Genomic DNA, 25,087 nt, shown 5'->3' with positions numbered 1-25,087 from the left:
TTGTTTCTTTAAAACAAGTTAAAGAGGCTAGCTGGCCCTTACGCTGCCAGTAACAGTGACTGGCTGCCCTATGGTTGGTTCCTCAACATGCACAGCCTCAGTGCACCTGAGAATGAAATTTTTAAGCAGCCATTTAAAACCAAACAACAAAGGAGACAGGAGAGCCAGGCCAAAAGGAAGAAAGATAAGAGTGTAAAAGAGAAAGGGACAGGGAGTTAATGAGAAATAAGGCAGAGCTCGTCTTCCTCCTCAGATGTATTTACCTGGGAAATACTTGTTTCTTTGTGTTGGGTCTGTGTTGAAGACCTTTAACAATCCATCTGCAAAACTAGGATTTTTTTTCCTTTAACCCTGCTGTTCTCTGTTATTGGTACAGTCCCGCGTCTGATTGGTCCTTGGGGATGCGGATCAATAAATGTTTACTCTAAGTTCCAAGTGCTGATTTAAATCTTGTGTAGGGGAAATGACACCAGATACTGGCCTGTGTTAAATAAATCTCAGCTTTTAGTCATATGGGTACAACAGTTTATCCACTAAGCTACAGTAACTGTTTTCATTCACGGAACTAGATGTTCTACCTCGTAACAGAAAAATAACTCGGGCAAGGATGTGCTGTATATGTCCGGTTCCTCAGCTCATGTCTTCATGTGAGACATGAACCTGGTGCAGGACCCGCCTGTGAATCCACATCCTGTGGGTTGGATTAGTGTCCATGTGTATTTGTGCCTGTCCTGAATTTGTGTTTATCGACAAGACAGATAGTGAAATGAAATGTTTCTCAGTGCACATCCCGTTTCTCTGCAGGTGACAGGAGTGAGTGTGTCCCCTGGAAAGGACCAGCTGGTTGTGTTCCACACCAAGGACAGCAGGGACCTCGTGGTGTGCTTGCAGGGAATGGTACCTGCCAATGAAAGCCGCATCGGGGAGCTGGTTGGCACCCTGCTTAGCCACTTCAAGAGGTGAGGGACAGGGGAAACAAGTGTTGGTAGAAGATGAATAACTTTCTTTGTTCTGAAATGTTTGAAAAACATTACCTGTTACCTGTAGACCACCCCAAGGTGAAGGTAGAGGCCACCTCATTTCTTCTCTTTGCTGCCTAGGGACAATAAGAAAATATAACTGAATATTGCTCCCACTATAACCCAGAGCTTCCAGCACTTCTGCAGGACTTGGGCTCATGTAAATGACGTTTTGGTAAATAATTTTCCTCGCCCATTCCCTCATCTGCCTTTTTAAAAGCATTGGAGTTCTGGCCTAGATGTGTTGACCAGTGTGACCTGTGGCACGGGGATTATGGGGCAGATAGAGTGCATGGTCACAGCTGCCCTCACTTGAACCCTAATGCTCACTTAATCTGAGCTCAGGGTTCTCCTCAGGACAGGAGTCTGTGAAGGCAAACATTAATTTTGTTTCCAGGCTCCAAAGCAGAGAAAACCCGATATAGACGACAAGCTTTAAATGAAATCCCTGAATCCTGCAGCTGCTTTCACTTACTCTCTGATGCACTGAGGTTCACTTCAGGATGGTTCCTTTTCTTGCTCTTTCTGAGAACAGCATGATTTGTGCCGACAATCCACTGTGTACTTTGTCACTATAAGACACTGAAGCTGAGTATTTTGTTTACAACCTGGTAACCAGACCCCAGAGAGTATCCTGTTCTGTGACAAAGTAGAAGTCCTGAAAAGAGCATTGAAACTGGGTTTGCGTTACTGCTTGTTTTCCCACTTCCATCAGGAAAATCATGCACACACCCAGTTCAAGTAAAAGTAGACCCTGCTCGGTAAGAGCCTGAAATAAGAAGCTGATATGAATCTCTCTCTGTCTTCTCTCTGTCATTACAAACATCTTACACAGCTCTTGAACCTCTTGAATGTTCTTTCTGATGTAATTTAGGATTCAGTACTTTAAGTCCCACATTAGTAGATCAGGGTCACGTTTGTTGCCTGATTAGGCCTGTGGATGTCAGGAGGGTTCAGGTGGCGACCACCTGTGCGTCTTTTATTTGCAGCTCAGAGAAAAGGGTCTTGCACTAATTGGACCTTTTGTCCTGATTCAAACCCATAGTGCACTTTGACTCATTGCATTTGATTTGTCATTAAATGCAACAGGACTTCTAAAAATACTTAATGTACCCTTTGTTGGCAAATCCCCTTAGACCGGTTTATATTCAGTGACCTGTCCTGTGGACCATACTTGATTTTATTTAGACTTGACTGACCTTCAGTCCACTGTGAGTGAGAAATGTGGTGTGGATCAGAAAACAAATATCACACTGCTGACTTTTAGCTTAATGTTTATCATGTTCACCATCTTGCTAGTTAGCACCAAACTCAAAGCACAGTCAACGAGATTATTTACGAAGGGTACAAAAACAAAAACACTTCATTACTGGACAAATAAAAAACTTGACCTGATGGTGGAAACGTGTTTGTTTTGTCCCAGGAATAACTATGATTTTCCAGCTCCCAGAACATAAAACCAGATCCAAACTTCAAAACACTACGTCAACAATGTAAAGTATAGAACACACTGTGCAGGAGCAGGAGAAAATATCAAAATTAAACCATCACTCTTGTGATAAAGTAAATTAAACTAAAACTTTGATAAAAATTTGCGTTGATGTCTGAAATTCTCAGTTAATTTGATCAATTTCTGCTGCTCTGATTACTGTTTTACTAAAGCCTGTTTTAGCTGATTGCTCATTTCAATGATCATTGAATTGACTCAGCACAGTTGTCTGGCACATGTATTGATTTCTATGTGTGTGTGTCTGAGAGAGAGAGAGAGAGAGAGAGTGTTTGCGCACCCAGATAGATGTGCCTGCGTCTGCTTATCTTAGTGTGTGTGTGTGTGTGTGTGTGTGTGTGTGTGTGCGTGCGTGCGTGCGTGCGTGCGTGCGTGCGTGCGTGCGTGCGTGCGTGCGTGCGTGCGTGCGTGCGTGTGTGCGTGCGTGTGTGTGTGTAGGGGAGGAGTGCACGTGCTCCATCATTCCCATTCTGTGATGGTATCTGGCTTCATTGTTCAGCCCATTTCCCTGTAGGTGCCTCATCGTAATGGTCCTCACACGCCGACTCATCCATCACAGCGAAACCCCGACAGAACAAAGGGCAAATGTCTGACTGTATTTGTGTGTGTGTCTGCATGAGGAGGAATTCCTGCGACAGCCTGCGTGTGACTGAGCTGGCGTTTGTGTATCTATACTGTATGATCTTTGCATCCAGAGTCCCGCTGCGGCAGCTCCCCTTCAGATGTGGCTTTAACCTTTATCTCTCCTTCAACATGCTGCACAGTATGCACAGTATGCACAGTATGCACAGTATGCACAGTATGCACAGTATGCACAGTATGCACAGTATGCACAGTATGCACAGTATACACAGTATGCACAGTATGCACAGTATGCACAGTATGCACAGTATGCACAGTATGCACAGTATGCACAGTATGCACAGTAGTGAGCAGCTTACAGCAGCAACAAAGCAGCACTTTGGCCAAAGCACAGTGAATAGACCCTCTTCTTGTCATATGGCTGTGTCTGGAGACTTGAGGTTCCATGAGGTGCGGTCTGTTTTTTGATTTGCTTGGCATTAATCAGTTTTTCATGTTATTATCAGTTCAGATTTCACTGAGGAGTGAAGTGGTTTCAATTTTCAGATAGTGTCAGGCAGAAACTTATCAACCTCACACTGAGCTGCCTCAAACTGAAGTGATTCAGAGATTTCAGCAACGCACACATAAGAAGATAACCCTCTTATCGGCAGTGACGCATCAGTTGTCTAAAGAAATTCAGAAATGCCTCATTCTCCATTTGCATAAAAGGGGGGGTGGGTGGGGGGGATTAGATTCTCATGATTGCAGCCTCCCTCCGTCCTTACGTTCCCCCATTCCTCCATCTTGCCTCTTTTATTTCTGCCTCCTATTTTTGACTAGACCTCCTTTGTACCGATCTGAGTCTCTCCTGATCCCCTGACACCCCCCACACCCACATCTCCACCTCCTCATCTCTCTCTCTCTGTCCCTCTCTCTTTCCCTTACTCTCCCCTGACTCCCCCCTTCCTTCTTTCTGGAGAGGAGGCAATGAAATATTTAAGACTGAGCTGCTGTTGAGGCCTATATTTAGATGAGACAGAGCCAGCCCCTGTTTCACTCTGCCTCTCTCGTGTGTGTGTGTGTGTGTGTGTGTGTGTGTGTGTGTGTGTGTGTGTGCGTGTGTGTGTGCGTGTGTGTGCGTGTGTGTGTGCGTGCGTGTGTGCGTGCGTGTGTGTGCGTGTGCGTGTGTGCTGATATGTGCCGCTCTCAGCAGCACTCCTGCCGTCCACCGCTGGGTTTGTAGACTCCATCACAAATAAACTGACATGAACTCTGCAAAATCAATGAGAGATTGAGACGATCCAAATCACTTTACTTTATGTTCCATCTGCTCTTATTGATTACTGGAGATTCTCTAATAGTGAAGAGAAGGAACCAGAACTGGATTTGTATATAAAGAGAACCAGGCTTTAGGCATTTCCCTATTTTCTGATCTGCTGTTGATGCTTCCTGGTTGTTAATGTAAACATGACCTTGCACCATCTCTACCTCTGTTCTTCAGAATTAGTCATTTCAAAATCAATAAGTATAATCTATACTTCTACAGCACTAGTTCCCCACTTTGCTGCACTAAAATTACACTTTGATTCAGTAAAGATTTTTAATTGCTTCTGCAGAGCTTTGCTGAGCTTTATTCCTGGTTGTCCCTACTGTCAGTGAAGCTCTGTTCCTGCACAAAAGTTTCACAATAAAAGCCTGTCGGGAGCTCAAGAGTCATATCTCCTCCTTATGTGAAATATGTGCAGGGCGTTTTATTACTGACAGTAGTTTAATGCTGGTCAAAAGCAGCAAAATGGAAAAGATTTTAATGAATGGTTTCATTCATCTTGTGCTGGTTGCTGTGATTTTAATATATTTATCCCCATGTTTTTTAATCGACTTAGAGCATTCCTCAGTAGCATCTGTACATCTGTCATTTTAGGAAAACCATCACTACCAGGCAAGTGTTGTTGAGGTCCAACATAAAACATCAACATCGGTCAAAGAAAAGTTACAAAGCTGTCAGTATAGACTGAAAAAATAAACACTGTAGGGAATAATTTTGGTTTCAGGGGACTACAAACACAAGGACACCTGGGTTGAACCCAAGAGTTGAGGACTAGTTGAGAAACACTTATCTTAACAATGAATAATAGTGTAGCAGCAGAAGAAATTACTGGTTTGACAAACAGGAAAGCTTACAGCAGCTTTGCAGCCACGCACTGCTGCAGTGGACGGACTTAATGAGTCTCAGGAGAGAACCACCAAAGTGCAAAGTAATAACATTTCTAAATGTCTTCTGCTTTTGCATTTTAACGCATTTTACTTCATCATTTATCAGTTTTATTTCTTCTCAGTCTGCTTTCCAGTATTTCTTGCAGTTTATTTGTTAGGCGGTGCTGCAACACACACTCCACTCTGCCTCACACCTTCCCAGCTGAGATCTGACTGTAAAAATAGCTTTGTGTTGAATTATTCATCCATATCCTCCAATCTCACAGGTAGGAAATTGCAGTTTAAAGATTTCTCTCCATCAAAGAGGCCACAGTATAACACCATCTTCTTGTTACTGATAAGAAAGAGAAGTGTGATGTTTTGACAGGTGGAGGTAGAGATGTTTTAGATGATGCTAACATTGTGTCATTTACAGGGAAAAGCCTCATTTACTCTGCATCTCTGTTACGACCTAATGACAAATTTGCCCCACAATGACAACTGTAAGCCAAAACATTTTTAACCATTTAAGTTATTTACTAAGTAAAATTGCCTTTTTATTATTGATCCAAATTGCTGTTTTCCTCCATTTCTCTCTCTCTCTCATGATGCAGTAGTTTTTCAGGCATTTCAGTAAGAACCATAAATGTAAATGTCATGCTGGTGCTAGAGGAAAGATCAGGGGATCACCGAAGTGATTAGGATTCATCCTCAGCTGAGTAGAAATGTCTGTGCAAAATGTCATGGAAATCCATCTGACAGTTGTTCGGATATTTCGGTCTGAGCCAAAGTGATGGACAGAGCAACAGACCAGCATCGTCGTCTCTAGAATCATGAAAAGTCAGAAAAATATTTAGGTTTTTTTTTTTTTTTTAGCAGAAATGAGTTTTTCCTGTTTGTTTTTCTTACACCAGTAGTAATGTTGTGAGCCCCATCATGATCTGTTTAGGAACCACTTTAGGATAAATGACTAATTAAAGTGATAAAATTCGTCTTTTTTCGTTTGTTTTCACTGAGAAAAGACATTTTAACTAAAAGTTAATTTTCTCTGTTGTCCCTGGGCAGTAAACAATAACATAAACATATTTATTTAACGACAATAAATATAAAATCAGTGCTTCATTCCTACTGTACATATCTAGAGAAGTAATAAATCAGCATCAAACCTGTCTCAGCAGTGGACACAGCACTGGCTCTTACAGTATTTATAGAAAACTAGAGGTGGAAGCACCACGAGAAAAGCAATTGTTTAACTTCAGCCATTGTTGCAGCCACTGGTGGTTTATTCCAGAGATTGATAGCCACAGTGAGCATGAGGACATCTCTCTCAGTGTCGGTCCCTCCCTCCTGCTGTAAGCTGTCCAGCTCCATCTCTGTGACAAATATTTATAGATTTACCGCCCTCATGTCTGTCTCCAGGCCGGGCTGCATCCATTCAGACTTCCTCTGTCTGTCCTCTAACCTCCCCCACCACCCTTTGTCCTTCTCTGTCTTAGCTCCCACTCACTCTCCTTCTTCATCTCCTTCTTCCTCTCCATCTCCTTCACCTCCACCTCTCCCACCCCACAGTATGAGTCAGCAGTAGGGTGCAGTAACGCAGCCCGTCACTGAGCTGTCACAGTGATGTGGTCCTGTTACTCTTTTCCTGCCCTTTCTCCTGCCCTTTTCTCTCAAGACGCAAACATTTAGCCTCCCCCTGTCTGCTTCTGAAGCCGCAGAAGGGATTTGGGGAGCGCTGAGCCCGACTGCTTGAGGGTGGGGGGAAAAAAGTTTATTGAGAGCAGAAGGGAGCAAGAGGAAACGAGTGTTAGTGGGAGTGTGTCAGGAGTCAGCAGAGAGGGAGGGGGTGCGATCGTTGCGATTGATGCCAAATGGATCAAGTGAAAAATAAGAGGTGGAAGATGCTGAGAGACAGGAGGAGAAAGAGATGTGTTGAGTATGAAAAGGAAGTTTTATTGATCTGCTCAAGTCAAATCTGATTTATTGTGTGTTCTTGGTTCAGGAATCACATTAGTCTGCAGGAGGAAGAGCTTGTCCTCAGACTTTCTACAGACATGTTGGCGTCACTGTGCATGATTTTCTTTTCAGTTTGTCGTCTTCTAATAAGATTAATATTTTAGTTGTAACATCTGCACAAGGCTTTGTCAGCTTTCTGCTTCCTGAGCTTGTATATTCTTTGATTTTAAAGGACCATACCACTGTTTTGGCACCTTAGCAGTAAATCATGTTACATTTTTGTTGAACCTTTTGAAATGTGGCACAGTTTTTGGATGATTTTTGTGATGTCTTTTTTTTTTTCTGCCAGTTTCCAGTCATCCTTGTCTGTGTCATTTTGTGTGTGAGATCTTTTTAGACTTTTCTTCATATGGAGTGAAAAGTCACCCACATTTCTAAAACAGAGTGGAAATTACATGAGATTTGTGCTAAAAGGGATAAAACATGCTGAAACAGTTGAAATATGACCATCCATTCAGGGTGTTTTTCTTTTTAGCTACAGGCATCTGGGATATTTTTTGAGCAGAAACTGTTAAATATATGTTCCAGTGCATTTTGTGTTAAATCAAGAGATGGCACTAACAGTACAGTGAAGGGGAGGGGGGGTAGAGAGAAGTGATAAGAAAAACAATAAGCGAAATCCAAGCTGACTTTGTCTTCTCTCCTTCTCCAAGGTCACCCTTTCTGCTGAATCAAACATCTTCCTTCTCCTCTTTCCCTTCATCCCTCCTCCTCTGTTTCCTCTTCCTCCACCCATCACTTGCCCCACTGCTGCCCCCCCCACCTCCCCTTCTTGTTTTTCACTTCACATTCCACTTCTCCTCCTCCTCATCCTCCTCCCTGTCTCCAGCTCCCTCCTTTCTGGGGCGCTGCGGATGCAGTTCCCATGGCAACCACTGGATCCATGTTTGTGTGATATGTCGTCCATTAATAACCCTGCTGGCTGAAGATAATAACGGCACATCTCGTACCAGACCACACACAGAGGAACAGACACTAATGCTAATAAAACCAAAACCACATTTTACAGAACAGGACAAATGTGAGGAATGTAAAGATTAGAAAGAAAGATGCGAGTGAGGATGGATGGAGTCATAGATGAAATGTGTGTCAGAGAAAATCACTAGTCTACAAACAATTAGGGCTAAATATCAATCAATTATACTCTACATTTGCAAGATTTAAGAACCATGTTCTTAAATCTTTACTTGGTTTTTCATTGAATTTCTCCTCATTTACAGCTAAGTTTCCTTTTTAAGAGACTAAACTACAGCTGCTTGTTTTTAGACATTTGAAAACTCATATCAAACCCACGAATTATACTGGCTCCGGTATAAATAATAGACACTTTCCTTTGGAACCTGTTTAGTCACCAGAGGGTCTTCAAGCATGATTTGTCTGCAGAGTCATTATATAGCTTCCAATTTGCAAATTGCATTGGAGTTGACAAATTCTCTTACACATATCGAAGTCACACACACACACACACACACACACACACACACACACACACACACAATGGTGGTTATGTGGGCCAGTGGAGAGTCCTGCTTGTCTCGTTGGCACCGTGCTGCAGCCTGGGGGAGGAGGCTGGCTGGACGGACTCATATAGACAGTGCTAAAGTGTGTGTGTGTGTGTGTGTGTGTGTGCGTGTGTGTGTGTGTGTCAAAATGTGCAGCAGCCTCTGTGTCAATTTGTGTATGGATGAAAAGAAAGAAAAGTGTGTGAATGTGTGAGTTGAACTGACCCACTTCTCCACTGCGGTCAGACCTTAAAACTTTCTCTCTCAGACAAACACACTGGTGTTACTGAGGTGTGAACCCTGCCAGAACTGCCAGTGTTATGTTGTAACAGGAGCAAAGAGTGAGGTCAAAGCTTTATGCTGAACTAATGCTGCTTAACTATTACCTGGTTGACTCAAAAGGAGTCAACACTACATTCTCCAAAATTGGAAATAATGCAGGAAATGTCATGATGCATGTGAATAAACCTGCACACTGCATTAGTTCTGACCTTTTGACAGATTCAGCATTTAGGATTTTTGAAACTTCATTTCAATGGTCAGAGATAAGAAAATCGTCGCTGCATTTGCTAAAGTTGTTTGCTATTTGTTTTGCATAGAAATCATGTCTCTGACAAATTCACAATACTTCATTAATGAGGATGAGTGTGTTTCCATATCTGTTCTGAGCCCAGATAAATTCCAACCTTGAACTTTGCCCTTTAGGCTCCCTGTTCTAAGTGAACTGCATTAAAGCCGGTCCCAGCCGCTGATTGCGTAATGAGTTTCTGTCTCAGTAAATCAGACAGTAATTACAAACAGATTGTGAAGGAAAATTGAATCAGCACTTTGCAAATTTGCCCTGTGCTTTCATGGCATGAATTTGGCCCTTGTTGTTTTCATTTCACACAGTTTGATATTCATATTTCTTGTAGGTATATGTCGTTTTTATTTATTTGTGTAAAAATGATTATTATGCTGTGTGAGGTCGTACACACTAGTCTGAAAGCCTCAGCGGCACGGACGAGCTGGGTTTGATCATTAAAGAAAACAAACTACTGTTTTCATTCTCATTAACACCGTAATTGCTGCGTGGGTACGATCCAATTCAGAGCAGTGGCATGTTTGTCTGTATAGATCCTGTAGCGTATATGTATGTCTTCATATATAACAGTGAAAATGGGAATGCATCAACATTTAGACGTGTGTATATGTTGGTCTGAGCTATATTTAATGTGGTACTTGGCTAATCACTAGGTCTGTGTTCCCATAGGAGCTTTACTCTCATACTGTAGTGCATGTGTACAGTCTAATATATGCACTTTACAGCCACTTTTAGTAGAATTATATAAGTGCTGTGCAATTAAGATGATACAGTAGGACCTTTGATATTTTAATAGGCTCCACCTCTTCTGTGACCTCCACCCCCCTCAGGTTAGCCTCTGCACACTCCTTGCATCCTTCCTCAGCTTCCTTCATCTCCTTTTTTTATTTTCTTCCTCCCGTGATTCATTCCCCTCATTCCATCTCACAGTAATTTCCCCACCTGCTATTAATCTCCTCACCTCATGCTTTTCTCTCCACATCCATCCTTCCATCTCTCAACCCTTCATCTCCTCCTCCCTCTTTTTTTTTAATCTCCTTCACATCACTCATTCATTATGCCTCCATCTCTCCATTGTTCCACCTAGCCCTGCTTTCCCTGAATTGTCCCATTTCATCCACTAATTTCTCCTAAATCAACTCTACTGACCATGAGCTGCTTGCATGCTGTTTTGAATGAATTGAATGAGGATATATTTATATATAAGTATCAGAATTTATCAGCTGCACAATTCATGACCAAAGTAGAATGAATTCACTGTGCATGCTGGGTAAAATTAGACTCTTCATATATATTGACATCGAGTTGAAGTGCTAGCAGTTCAAGGTACCAAACACTTATTTTATTAATTTACAAGGACGTTTTCCTCTTCTATTTAATGTTGAGTGTTCATTATGAAGGGTTTATAAGAAGTCTGCACCCTGCTCGGTGTCAGTGTCAAGTTCTGTTTTACATGTTCTGACAAAGTTTGAATAATTTAGTTTTTTGTTTTAAAAATGATCGCTGATCTGAAACACTGCGGATGTTCAAACCTTCCTACCACTGAATAGAAAACAGTAGATGAGAATAAATGAACCTTTGATTGATGCATTCATTGGCTTTAATGAACAGAATTGGAGGCATAGCCACTTCAGAGTCGAGCGGCCTCCCTTCAGTAACGAGCAGCTAATTGCGGCTGCCTGTTTTTCTTTTCTGTTGTGACTCACTGTGTGCCAGCTTATTGATTTTACCTAATGTGTTTTTAAACCAACTCCATTCAGCCTTGTGAGAGCCCTTCAGAGAGGCCAGAGATGCAGCTGATCAGTGAGTAAAGCGTAGCTCACTGGTTCCACAGTGTAGAGAGGAATAATGAGAAGGGTTGGATCCAGCACAGGGTTGACCTCCTGCACACACAGACGCTTGTTTAACCCTCCCCTGCTGTGTGGCTCTTATGGCTCTGTGGTGTGTGTGTGTGTGTGTGTGTGTGCGCGCGTGCGTGCGTGCGTGCGTGCGTGCGTGCGTGTGTGTGTTAGCCTCCACCATCTGTGGAGCAACCACAGCATCCCCCAGAGACAGAGGCCTCTGCTTTGGACATTTCCGGCGCCGTCTCATCTCCCACTGCCTTCTTAAACAGAGAGACGCACAGGTGAGACGTGTCCTTTTGTTTAGCGTGGCGCCTGTGAACAGCTTGCTCGGGTGGCTGTTATTGATAGCAGTCAGTCACCTGCTGGCCTCATGTAAAACGGGAGTTCATGTCCAGATGCCATGTGGGCAGTGTACCACTGGTCAGCCCACATGTTGCCATCAGGTCCTCCTTCTGTTCTCCACAGGGGTGCTGCAAGGAATTATGGGCTCTGGCTGTAGTAGGTTAGTCTTGGCCAAGCCCCCAGGAACAGTGAGGTGGTTTTTAGCATAGTGGGTAGATGCCCCAAATAGTTTTATCCATTAACGAGATGAAAAGATTCAAAGAGCCGGTAAAGAATTTTCAGGCTCATCTAGAGAAAACACACGCACTGTGTAACCATTGAGAAATGAATATATTCATCCTCTAATAAAAATATTGGCTAAATTTAGTCTCTCAAGGCTTTTTTTTGTCCTTAAGAAAATACGATGGACATTAGTTGCACGGACATCTATTTTCTGAGTATTTGATTTAGATTTAATAAATAAACCGTAAGCTACTGTAGTTCAATGTACTGAGCACCATTTACTCCATTTGAATACAGTTAGATATACACTAAAATAAAATATTTTATTATTCAAACAGAGCCTGGCCCTGTCCTTCTGTTCATGAATGCTGTTTTCCTGTTTTTTCTTTCATACATAGACAGATATATATATATATATATATATATATATATATATATATATATATATATATATATATATATATATATATATATAGATATATATATATATATATATCTATATATCTGGCTTACTGTGCATAAAGGAACAGAAATAGCGGCTTAGCATATTAACAGGCAGAGCAGCTTTCAGCTGGTGTTTACTCTTCATGTATGATCACACATCAAATGAGGCCTCGTGGGAGTTTTGGAGACCAGATCTCACATTATAGTTTGGTCCAATGTGTCCTATGAGGCTGTGATGTAATGAATTGGATGGAAGAGTGTGATGAATAAGTATATTTACAGTGTAGTCTAGTGCCCACTTTGGCATCGTGCTCCTGGTCTCTTTCTTCTTTGTTTATCTAATGCAGAGGCCTGCAGCAGGACTGAGCCTCAGCAGCTGTATAGACCACTTTGATGTAAGCCTCACTTCTGCAGCTTCACCTCTGGACCCCACTTCTCCGTGCACGTTTCCTCCTTTGCTTTCATTGTTTGTTTCTTCTCCCTTCCATACACGTTTTAATCGATTTCGCATTTTGCTGCCACTGCAGTTTCACCTCGTCTTATTTTTTTAAATGACCTACTTAGTAATCTCTCCAGATGTGTGTAACTAACTGAGAAAGGGAAGACACAATGAAAGGGAGGCATAAAAGGAGATTTCTAAACCTGGACCTGCTGCACATTCACAGCTTTAGTAAAGACTATAATCCAAAGGATGCCTTCTGGTATAATTTAATGTTTTCCAAGCTGCATTTGATCTGGTCTCTGGGTTTGTTTCCTTGCCTCTAAACATTTTATTCTCTGTAGTCTATTGTTCTTAGTGGTGAGACCAGCAATACTGTCTGGTTTAGTGGCACTGAGACAAAGACAGGAGGCAGAGCTGGAGGTAGCAGAGCTGAAGATGTTGAGGTTCTCTCTGGGAGTGACGAGGATGGATAGGATCAGGAATGAGGACATCAGAGGGACAGCTCATGTTAGATGTTTTGGAGAAAAAGCCAGGGAAGCCAGATTGAGATGGTTTGGACATGTTCAGAGGAGGGACAGTGAATACATTGGTAAAAGGATGCTGAGGTTAGAGCTGCCAGGAAGGAGGCCTAGAGGAAGACCAAAGAGGAGGTTCTTGGATGTAGTGAAGGAGGACATGAGGATAGTTGGTGTGGGTGAGGAGGATACAGAGGATAGGGTTTAAATGGAGGCAGATGATTGGCTGTGGAGACCCCTGAAGGGAGCAGCCCAGAGGAGAAGAAGAAGTCATCGTCGTTGTCTATGGTTGTCACAGGACCTAATGCAGAAATGATCTACAGCTCTGATTAACGCTGATATGTGGCATTCTCTAGATATTAGTCCAGTTAATACTGAACTGAAATGTCTGCGTCATTCTGTAACTGCAGTATCACAGTATCACACTCACCAGGCCATCCAAACAGATGCCGCTACAGCTTCCCCTGCATTTCTTTATTATTCATACACCACATCTGCAGAACTAGCAAAACAGTCCAACTTGTGATGCTAATTAAAGAGCTGCACTCAGAAAGCCTCTTAGGCTGTTTTCAAACCACAGCCACTTTAAACTGGGGCAGATAAGGCCATTCCAGGCTGGTGTGCTGGCCTCGTATCTCGTTCTCTGTTTGTGATTATCACCCAGGACGAAAAACAGTTCCACCTTTCAGGATTCTTTCCGGGCTGATGCAGACTTTTGTGTCTTGTGTGTTTGCTCTGTGTACATCTTTCTCTTGCCTCTCCAATGTGAACATATCACACAGGAGCACATGAGATGTGCAAGGCAGCCATGTGAGAGAGAGAGAGAGAGAGAGAGAGAGAGAGAGAGAGAGAGAGAGAGAGAGGAGAGAGAGAGAGAGAGAGAGAGAGAGAGAGAGAGAGAGAGAGAGAGAGAGAGAGAGAGAGAGAGAGAGAGAGAGAGAGAGAGAGAGAGAGAGAGATAGAGAGAGAGAGAGAGAGAGAGAGAGAGAGAGAGAGAGAGAGAGAGAGAGGGAGAGCTTTGTTTCAGGTCTGATTTTAAATGCATGTCAGTTGAGTGGGTGGTGATGCAGGAAGAGAGAAATATAGAAAAAGATGTAAAGAAATGTAAACAAACGTAACACAACAGTTTTACATAACTTCTTATATAAGGTTGATTGATGGTAGAGTGTCAGCCAGACATGTAGCAATGGAATTACTGGACCTGAAAACATTCACCCAGATGTGATTACTTTAAGACACAGAAGAATTACTGACCTGCAGCGTTTCCATTTTTCAAACCATGTCTGGTAATTATCTATAGGTTGTGTCTGATCCTGCTGAGAGGGAGGGAAAAGCTGAATCGTGCACAAGGAATCTGGAGAAAATCCTGGTTATCCATCGATCATAAAGGCTGCGTCCTGCCCTATGGTGTCCCTGACCTTCACACACACACACACACACACACACAACATTTATGTGCTTTCCCCTCACTCCCTATAGCTCAGTGTGGTCTCACAAACTGAAATATTGATGCGAGTAGTTGTTTTTTTTTTTTGTTTTTTTTAAGAAATAGACATCAGTATTGACTCATTGACAGGTTGACAGTGTGAGTCGGCTGCTGGACTGCAGGTGTGTGTGCCAGTGTAAAGATTTTTTTGTGTGTACATAAATGAAAGCGAAAGAAATGCACTTTCCTTTAATGCCTGGTTTCATATTTTCACAGCCTGGTTCTCTTCCTCTCATTTGCTGAGATTAATAACGGAGTATCTTTACTTACCACTGATGAAAATATTTGTCTTCAACGTTTCTGTCAGAAATTACATCTGTAATCATAAGACAGGGAGTCAATATAATTCTAATTCTACATATTTAGTTTTAGATTTCTTTAAGGGCTCAGAGAGATTACTGGTTTGGTAAGAGCAGGAATAATTTTGAGGATTTATTTTACAGTGCATCACTGTCACTGGTGTAATGAGCTGTGATTTATTTTCATTTAAAACAACTCTGTGGGTGTAGTTAGACGTAATGAAAGAACTTTGATCACCTCCTCCTGGGTCTTAGCTCTGTGTAGAGGCCCTCCCCTCTTCCCCACCTGCAGCACTCATATATTTTTCAGCAGTGGAGAGCTTGGGGGAGAGCCAGGTACACTATTAGAGGGATGACTCAGACATGGGGCTGGATGGCTTCACAGACCAGAGGTAATCCTGGCGCCTCGACCTGAAAATAGCATGTACCCACTTCTCTCCTCCGTTCTCCTTTCACTTTTCTTCACTCTGATGCCTTTCAGCTCCCCCTACATTTTAACTCTGTCCTTTCTGCATATTCTATATTAGAATACATCTACTGCACCGCTGGTGAACTTTGCTGTGAGTCACAAAATCTTTGTCCTCCAGCTTTATTTTCTCGTTTCCCTTCATCCTCTTCCTCTTTTCCTCCATCCTTCCACATGAAGAGGAGCTGCCACTGGGACCAAGTGAGCATGGACTCACATGGCATGAAGGGCAAAGGCACACAAAGAGAATGGGGGCAGGGAAAAGCAAAGAATTGATTTCTCAGTTGGAGAGGCCATCCGATGAAGGACTAAGTATGCCCTCGGGGCTGTGATTGGCTCAGGCCAGCTCCTGACGGGAAAGGCCAGCCAGTGACCTTAAGACTTAACTGATTGGGTTTTTCTGTTGCTTTTTATTGGAATGCCAGGTTATTTGTTCAGAGGAAAGCCTTGGTGCTGATGGATCAGTAAGGTGCCAAAGACCTGTTTGGTGTACCTGGTGAATGCTTTGTGTGTGTGTGTGTGTGTGTGTGTGTGTGTGTGTGTGTGTGTGTGTGTGTGTGTGTGTGTGTGTGTGTGTGTGTGTGCGTGTGTGCGTGTGTGCGTGTGTGCGTGTGTGCGTGCATGTGTGCGTGTGCGAGCCTAACCCTGCTTGCCCTTCATAAGGAGCATAGTGCAGCATCCCCTCTGGCATTTCACAGAGATGTAGAAGTAAAGAGATGAGAGATGAAAAAAGAGACATATCCCAACACAAACACATGCACACACAAACACACACACACACACACAGTACCGCTGGCTGGCAGCCATGACAGATGGGGGAGTTCAGTTCACTGGGGTTGCCATGGAAACCTGCATCAGCACTACCCTGAGCTTCGGCGCTGTGCACAAGCCGATATAGAGCTGCACACACTCTGCAGAGGAGTTCAGCGTGGGCAGCACAAGCCCTTTTTGCTGGTTGTTTATGACTTATTGTTGTTGCGCAACAAGTCAGTGTTTCAGGTTCACGGCCCCTTTCACAAGTTTAGATTTAAGGGACACAGAGTCGCGGTCTCTTGTGACTCCGAGAGCAATTATGGATATGTTTAGAAATAACAGGAACTGTGCCAGTAAAAAAGTGTGTCACCACGAGCTCTTGACTGAGCAAAAGAAATGCACGTGGATTTATTTTGCCTTTAGCTTCCCGTCACCGCCCCCCAAAACCCTTTTATATTTACATTACATCTTCCTCTCTCTGCCCTTAAACCATGGAACATTTATCACACTCACCTTTTCATTCCCCTTTACATTTACACCACCCTACGTTACATTTCCCCCTCTCTCTCTCTATGAACAGCAGCTTCACAATGTAAACTTCTTTCTTCTCACTGATCAATACGTGTCATTGATCCTGTTTAAGTGCAAACGTGGAAAAGCCCCCATCCACACAGAAACTAGATGTGACAGGCAGTAAAAGCCAATCGGCTGCTGTGCTCCAGCCCAGCGGCACCATATGGATCATATGCCTGATTTCTCCTCTGGTATTCATCTTTATGTTCTTTGTGTGTGTGTGTGTGTGTGTGTGTGTGTGAGAGGATTTTAGAGCATACAGCACCTTAATCCTTCATATGTGCTGTTATTATCTCCCACACACTCTCCTATAGCCTCTGACTTTATTTCTTACTCTCCTACACATTCTCTTCTCCTGAAGCTGTACAAGTGACCCCCCCCCCCAATGCTGAGTCTAATCAGTCAGTGATTAATAAGACCTATTGTGGGTGTGAGGGGCTTTTAAATGGTGTTCATCTCATTTTAAAGGCAAGCCAAAGGTTTTGATCACCTATTATGCTGCCACTTAAAACTCTGTTTCTGCCTTTTCAGCTGACAGAAAGTTCAATCTCTGTCCCTCAACTCTAATTTCCCTGTCTCTTACATACATTTTCTGTCATTCACAGACAAAATCATTCTCTCTTCAATATAATATGCACAGAAACTAATGTAAGTGGGAGTATGTGTGAGCAGATATGACCTATGGCCCCAAACTGTATGACTGGGCGTATGATACAAGAGCAGTGTGTCTGCCGTGTATTTGTGAGATTGCGATGTGATTTGTGCCTCCTATACTATTTCTCTCTCATGCAAACACACAGGTCATTATTTCTGTGCATTAAACTATGACAGAAAGTGCCATGAACCACAGAGGCCCCTGGTAAGACTGTAATAATAACAGCAGACTAAATGTACATGTATGTAAATCTCTCTGCAGTGAGAAGAGGAAGCTGCAGGTCAACATCACGAGTCCCATCCAGTGCAGCATGAACGGGAGGAAGTGCACGGTCATCGTCGAGCCCAAGATCAACCAGTCACATCCAGACTTCACCAAGAGCCGCTCCGGCTACATCCTGGCTGTTCCTGGCAACTAAAGTGGGTCAAACAAAAATGCAGCGACAGCTGATTTCAAACCAGCCGAGATGATGATTTGTTCCTGATTCACGTCTCGCGTTTTTTTTTTCGCAGAGTCGCTGATTATGTCACGGTGTAGATAGCAGCTCTCTGGGAGGATTGGGCTAATTAAATCCTCAAATTGCAAATGCCATGCCAAATTTGACCTGTTTTGTAGATTTTTATGCAACAATGCTATGAAAGGAAAGTGTAGAATAAACCTCCATGCAAAATGTTGTTAACTAAACTGATTGAAAAATATGCACTATATGAAAATCCATCAAACTGGTCTTCTTTCTGTTTTAATCCAAATATAATTGATTTGCTTTGTGCAATATTTAGTTTATTGTGCGTTGATTATTGTGGGTTAAGGTGAAAGGAGATTATGCAGCATATTTGTAGAACCACTGATGTTGCATAATAGGAATTTATAATCCCTGCAGCTCCCTGGGTAGGAGCCCGATCAAAAGTGAAAACCCTGAAAAATAAGATATTTATGTCTGACTCTGATCTTTCAGATGCTTTCAAAGTTTTGATTGTCTGCATTAAATTAAAGGAAAAGACTAGCTGTGGAAATATTTTAGGGAAAAATAACATTAACTGAATCTGCTTGGTGGTAAATTGAAGCAAATGCAGTGTCCACTTTTAGAGCGTTAAATGTTTACAATCGCATATGGGAAGAGTGAGTGAGAAAATGTGATTCAGTTTGTGTCAGATTTCAAATCTAATTCTTTGTTAGTCACAGGATGTTTAAGTAGGATGTGTTGAGCATGTCCTGAACATCGTAACATGCTTCATCTGAAATGTTAAAATCTGTTAATTTAAATCCTGCATCCTATACTCTCTTACTACAAAGTCTGTACTGTTTATAATATTCTAATACTGCTTGTGTATTCATGTTTAGATTACGCTGTATGTATCAGTGAAATATTATGCACCTATGCACAGGATTTGTACTGCATTTAGGATGTTATAAGTAAAATAATACTGTAAAAGGCAAATATGAAGACAATAACCAAGGCATTACTTTTTTTTTCCAAAAGGTATTTTCAGTTCGTATTCTCTGAAAAAGTAAGAATTAATGCTCTAGCTTGCACTAACAGAGTTTTGCTATCCAGTACTGTATATTCCCATGTGAACTCCAGTCCCTGAACGTAGCCTCATTAGTTGTCTTAATGTTAAGTGAAAGGCAAAAAACATTTGTAGTCGTCCTCAGTCCTTTGGAAGAAGCTGCCACTTGACAAATATTCCCTTCATCAGCGAGAAAATCCTGTGTGCAACTGCGGTAGTGTGTGTCCTGGTTATGTGTTGTTGTGTTGCTATTTTAGCTCCTTGTTTTCTTGGCTCAGACACCCAGAGTCTGGCTGGTGGCACAATGAAGGAGTGAAAACAAGGGTGTGAAATCTCCTGTCCTGCTTTACCTCCCTGTCTGCTGAGGGGAATGATGCTTCTATGAACAGTGAGACTATTTGGAGACTTGACTTTCATCAGATTGCTAAATTTCGTAAAAGCCAAATGACACTGTTAATCAACACTTCTCACAGGCTGTCGGCTGTGTTGAAAATTTGTGTTAGCACGTTACAATATGTTGTTTCTCTAAGTATTGCACAAAGAATTAAAAATGTTGCAGCGTAGATTATCATGAGATGGAGATGCTGTAGTTTTTAATTCTTAGTAGTCTGAGGACATAAGGTGGAATATCTATTGCTCTGGTTTTATTTTCAGGATTATATATTAAATTAACAATTAGCTGAGTGTGTGTTTGAACATATAGTTTGTTTCAAAGGTGGATTTGCACTGTCTCATAGCAGAGGACGAGCCTTTTGTCCGTCGGGGGGAGGGTTATGCTCCGGCAGGTAAATGCTGACGATGTTCCTTCATGGGTCAGCACCGTCAAGGCGACTTGCAGAGGTTCAGCAGTGCAAATTTCCATGTCAAAGATGAATTAGATGCAAAGCTATGCGGCTCCTAAATGGACCTTGTGGTTGTATTTTTTGCTCAGTTTCTGTTTCGTCTTGGCCTTCGGCTTTTTAGCAGATTTTTTTGTCCCAAAATCAAAGATGTAACTTTGATATTTTCATGGCAGCTGTCAAACTCCACCTAGCCTAGTGTGAAATGATCAAAAGCTCCATAAGGGCTGTGGTTTGTACATACTAATTGTTATCGGTCAAATGGGAATATGAATGTTTTTGTTTATTGTCGTGATGATGGAACAGTAAATGTCACCGGTTCTTAGGATGAGAGAATGACACGGCATGCACTCTGTGCCCACAGAGACTCATCTGTATTGTCTCTGAGTAAAGAGAAGACTGGGCTGAGGATTGACAGCCTGAGGTTATGAATAAGAGCTCCCTCGGCGTCTGGCCTAGTTGAAGAGGCAGAGACTCGTTGTTGATTTGACTTTAACAGGAAGAAGAACTTGTTAGCAGTCATTTGAACCACAGTAACACAACCCTCCAAATGTGCCCGAGTGTTGTCCGAGCAAGTCGTTTATCTTAATTAGTTTGCAAGCGCCCCTGTCCTTTGAAGAGGCAAAGCTCTTTGTGCTGGATGACCTTGTCCTGTTGCTTGATAACGTACTTTAATACGAAAAGACTTGTTTGGGGAAATTGGTGCATTCAAAGCTTGGATTAAGGGACTGACACTGGTAGCGTTAATAGCTGTTTTTCAGAAGCGCTCAGGCTCAGTGGCTGCCTGTGATGAGTGTGTGTTTGTGTGTGTGAGGACTACAACACTGCGGCTCCTGCAGCATTGTGCGCTCCCACAGGGCTTCTCCTCTCCTCTCTGCTCGGCTATGCACCGCTCAGCGTTGGGATGGACTACATGTCACTTCTCACTTCAGCGCTTCCTTCATTACTTGTCTAAGGCAAAGGCTTTTATTTTTCAACAAAGCCTCGCTTGGCCTTCTCTCCTTTTCTACTCTCCTCTGCTTTCTCTTTCCTCCCTCCCTCCCCTGTTTTGCTTTCCTTCAAATCCTTTGGCTCCTCGCCCAGCTGGGCTGACTGTACCGTCCTGCAGGGCAGCAAAGCTCTTTCTGTTTTTGTTTGTTTCTTTCAGCCATCCTGTGCACAGGAGGCACGGAAATAAGAAGGGACAGTACACCAGCAACAAGACATGACAGGCCATAGGAATATTAAGCAGCAAATGAGGCAAAGCTGAGTGTATTAACCTGAACTGGATATTAAAGGATATAATAAGATCTGTGGCACTCCACTTGGTTCCTACTGCAGACAGAAATCTTTAAAAACAAATCATGAGAATACGCTTTGATTTTTTTTTTTTTTTTTTTAAAAGAGTCAAAGTGGTTTCCTAAAACAGCTGGGTACTGTAGTTTTTAGCAAAAAAAAAAAGGAAAAGGCGCATTTGTTAGTCTATTTTCAGCAGCGGGTTGATGCACATTTGGTCAGAACAGTAAGTATTTACAGCAGCAGGACAGTGTATTTGTATTTAAAGATGTTACCCAGTGCAATTTTAATTGTTTTTGGATCAGTGATGATTCATACTGAACATCAGCTTTTACCCCTTACCCCTTTAAAAAGGCAAATCTGAAATGAAAATGAATGTTCACACAGAGACCTGTGCCTCTTCCCTATAGTGAGATCATTCCACTCGTTTCAAGTGTTTTTGTTCGAGACATATTTGACACAAGGCTGCTATCGAGCTCGTCCACATTAGCCAAAGTCCAACTAATTCCAGTTTCTTTTCTATAATTTATTCTGTTGTTAAGCAAAACCTTTATGTATGCACCATTCATTCAGTGCCTAATTTTATAGTAAGTTTATATTTTGCAATATTTGTTATATTTCATTATTATACCACATTTATACTGTAATATCCAGACCAAGTGTAAAGGGAAATGTTGAATTACTATTTGTGCAAATACCTTCTGTATAAATGCAGATTATGCATATCCTGATGTTCCATAATGAAAAAATATAGAATTAATCATTTTATTAATAAATTTATTTGCTTCAGTATCTGCTTCTCGTTCTTTACTCTTGTGTAAACGTGCTGATGATTTCATGTGAGCGTGTGGCTGATGTTATGTTTCCTGAGGCCAGCCAGAGTCCGTAAATGTGCGATGTGGTAATAGCTCAGTGTTAATCCACCCACTAACAGCTGTTTCACCAGGTGACACTGAGACAGCAAACGCCCCTGCAGTCAGCATGACGACGTCGCTTCCCACTGCCACTGCGTCAGGCATCACCAGCTACCCCATCAGGGGTTTATAATCCTCTGGATGATGGGTGATTATCTGCCGCACAGTGGGACGACTTTCTCCTCAAGGTCAGTGACTAAGACCAGACTGACTGACCTGACATGTAAGAGGTGACATGACACAAACTAATCCCTCCGCATGTTTAGGACTCATGTACCCACAGGAGAAATATCTGCAGGTGCCAGAAGAAAAATAAAAAGATTTAGAAGAAGTGGAGCCATTTGTGGAAGATGAGCACCATGAGCAGACTACTGGATAAAAGGTGCCTCCTTTAGGTTTCTTTCAGTCAGGTAGTGTCAGGTTCACCTGTTCAAATCTCCATAAAAAAATATAGTTAGGAACGGGCCTGCACAAGAATAAAAACTGCCCCAGAGCTTCTTGTCAAGAATATTTACAGTAGAATTTGGTTTTGATCAATGGCAGCGAAAACAAGTTAAAGCTTTAGCTCTGACATGGGCTTGTAACCAGAGGATTGCAAGTTTTATTGCCAGTTCAGGGAAACCTCTGGGAGGTTTGCTCCCTCATTAGCACCAATGATGTGTCTTGAGTATTTAGCCTTCAAGGTAACTGTCAGGCTCCAGTGATTGTTGGAGGCCAATAAATCGGTCACTTTGGCCGTTCCTCAGTGAAATCTGCTGCATAGACCACATTTGTCTTGTATTTGCAAAGTGCAGATTTAGGTGAGGTGTGTGCACATCAGTCCACAGCTGGAAACAGACTTTGAACGATCAGTGCATTTTATTTTTCCATCACAGTACAAAAATAAATTAAAATAAGCAGAAACTAACTGAAAAAAGTTTCAATTACAGCAACAGCTTTTTTGTCATTTTCAAAAAAGAACATTTTTATTGAACAGCGTCAAACACCCCTCCCTCGCCCCTCCAAGGGAAAACCAAGTCCTAGTACCTGTGAGGTTGGTATATGCTCCTCGTTCATAAGAAAACATGTCACACATTCATCTGTACAAATAAAACGCTGCTTTTCTCACACACACACACACACATTCACACCCACATGCAGCCATTCAATGCCTCTTTTTGAAGTTCTTAACCACGGTTTCATTTTTTTTATCTACAAAGTACAGAACAAGATACAGAAAAGAATTTGACAGAAATCTTTAACTATCACTTGAATCTTTTTTCATATTTTATAAGCTTTTGAAAGTATTTTTTTCAAACAACTACTTAATAATGCAAAGTGGAAAAAAATTGGCACATTTCAAGCCAGTCGGGGCCAAGAAAGAGAAAAAGATTCAGGGACTCCAATAGAGGCCCTTTACCCCAGTGCCCTGTTTTATTCTGCCAGAGCAGAAGCCCATCCAAAGTGCATGTCCCCGTATTGTGCTGATACAAACACTGCAAATGAACCATCTCTCATTGATCTAACTCCATATGGCCGCCACAATCCCTCAGCCGAGGAGGCTACAGGTTGTGACTGAGCTCATGTTTTCTGATTCACACTAACAAAGCAGCGGAGGGACCTTCAGTTCTCTGGGAACAACTTTTAAACACGACAGGAGCCTTTTGTTGGCACGACCAAGTTCATTAAGCAGCTTTAGGCTGACTTTCTGAACACCGCTGCTGCAAAAAAGAGCATACACAGTTTCTTTATATTGACAGAAGATTTTAAGACCAGTAAATACATTTCTCTTCGTCTCTGGGTGGAAATACTGATGCCATTCATTAGTCATTATGGAGACAGCAAAGTCTAAAAATATAGAATCAACTGTTTTTCCTCTGAAAATAAAAAGCTTCATATCTCAGTTACTATGCACGTTTTCTGTTTTGGTTGCCATGGTGTTCCAATGGCACACTGCAGCATGTTTAGTCTACTGGTTTCTCTGATTGAAAATGTAAGTATTCTTACTGGGGTCACCTTTATCTCCTGCAGCCCAGTTTGCGTCACCACACATTTGATTTGCAGAGGTGATGCTGATGGATTATCCTCAAGGTAAGCTGTGCTTTCTGCAGTGAGGCTGAACGAGTATCATTGAATTAATTTATTCCCCTTGAAGAATGTGTGTGCTTTGTCTTTCCAATACAGCATGTGGGACAGCAGGTTGGCTTAGCTCCTCGTTCAGGACAGTGTTGCAGGACAAGAAGATGTTTTCAGGGCATTTTTCTTTAGTAAAAGGTCAGTCAAGGTGTCTTTGATGGTGTCACTTCGGTGTTGGTCAGATTTAACATTGGTTTTTAATGAGGGGCTTTTTAATTAGATTTTGCTCGATAAGTCCCTGCAACATTAATTTGCATAAACCAAATCGATCGTCATTCCCACCAAAGATACACACACCTGCTACACCGGAAGTCCATTATCTTCATCTTCCTCCCTTTTTAAAGTCTTTCATCAAGATATTTTACATCAAATGTGCCTAAATAATAAATAGCAAATGCCAATAAATTAGGTGTGAGTGAGAATTATTAGTCGATGAAAATCCAGCCCATCATTTAACAGCAGACAGACAGTCCAGTATTTCAGAGGGTTCTCAGACCTGTGGGATTTTCATCGAAGATATGGCACGGTTTTAACATTTTCTACGCTGAATCATAAGCACAAACTCAAACGTCATTCCAAAGTGGTTGCAATACAACCTATTGACAAAAGTACAAAAAGAATTTCCCTGGTAAACAAATAGCCTATTTTAGCAAGCATAGCTAAATAAACTAGTGTCACTTTGTTCACAGCATTCTCTAATGCAGATGCAGTTAGTTTACAAATCAAGTAAAAAGAAGAAAGGTAATAATTGCTTCTGGCCTCCTGGAAACTTTGTAAAATTGCATGGCACACGTGCAAAACGTTACATTTCTAAGTAAAAAAGAAAAAAAATCAAAGAAAACTTGTTCGAGAAAAGCAATAAATAAACCTCCATAGGTGTAAGCCTCTGGGGAGTAAAACATCCATTAACTTGTTTTATTTTTTTTTCTAGATGAAAATAAAGTACGTCTTTCTTAACACACACAGTACGGCCATTCATCATTGGCCATACATCCTCTGGCAAAGTCCCAC

At 42.0% G+C, this 25,087-nt stretch overlaps 1 protein-coding gene across 1 annotated transcript in view; it reads left to right on the top strand.

The window, feature by feature from the left end:
* The window catches only part of myo1d (myosin 1D), a 67,622-nt gene extending 45,785 nt beyond the window's left edge, over positions 1–21,837 (top strand). Inside the window, exons 21-23 of the mRNA XM_026315584.1 lie at positions 805–959; positions 17,687–17,844; positions 17,938–21,837. Coding sequence (XP_026171369.1) covers positions 805–959; positions 17,687–17,843 — 312 coding nt within the window. The 3' untranslated portion in view covers position 17,844; positions 17,938–21,837. The remainder of the gene's footprint in view (positions 1–804; positions 960–17,686; positions 17,845–17,937) is intronic.
* The last annotated feature ends 3,250 nt before the right edge of the window (positions 21,838–25,087 follow it).

Source organism: Mastacembelus armatus, chromosome 19, assembly GCF_900324485.2.
Source record: "Mastacembelus armatus chromosome 19, fMasArm1.2, whole genome shotgun sequence".
NCBI lineage: Eukaryota > Metazoa > Chordata > Actinopteri > Synbranchiformes > Mastacembelidae > Mastacembelus > Mastacembelus armatus.
The sequence above is the reverse complement of the archived record's forward strand: the minus strand, read 5'-3'. Positions and strand labels throughout refer to the sequence as shown.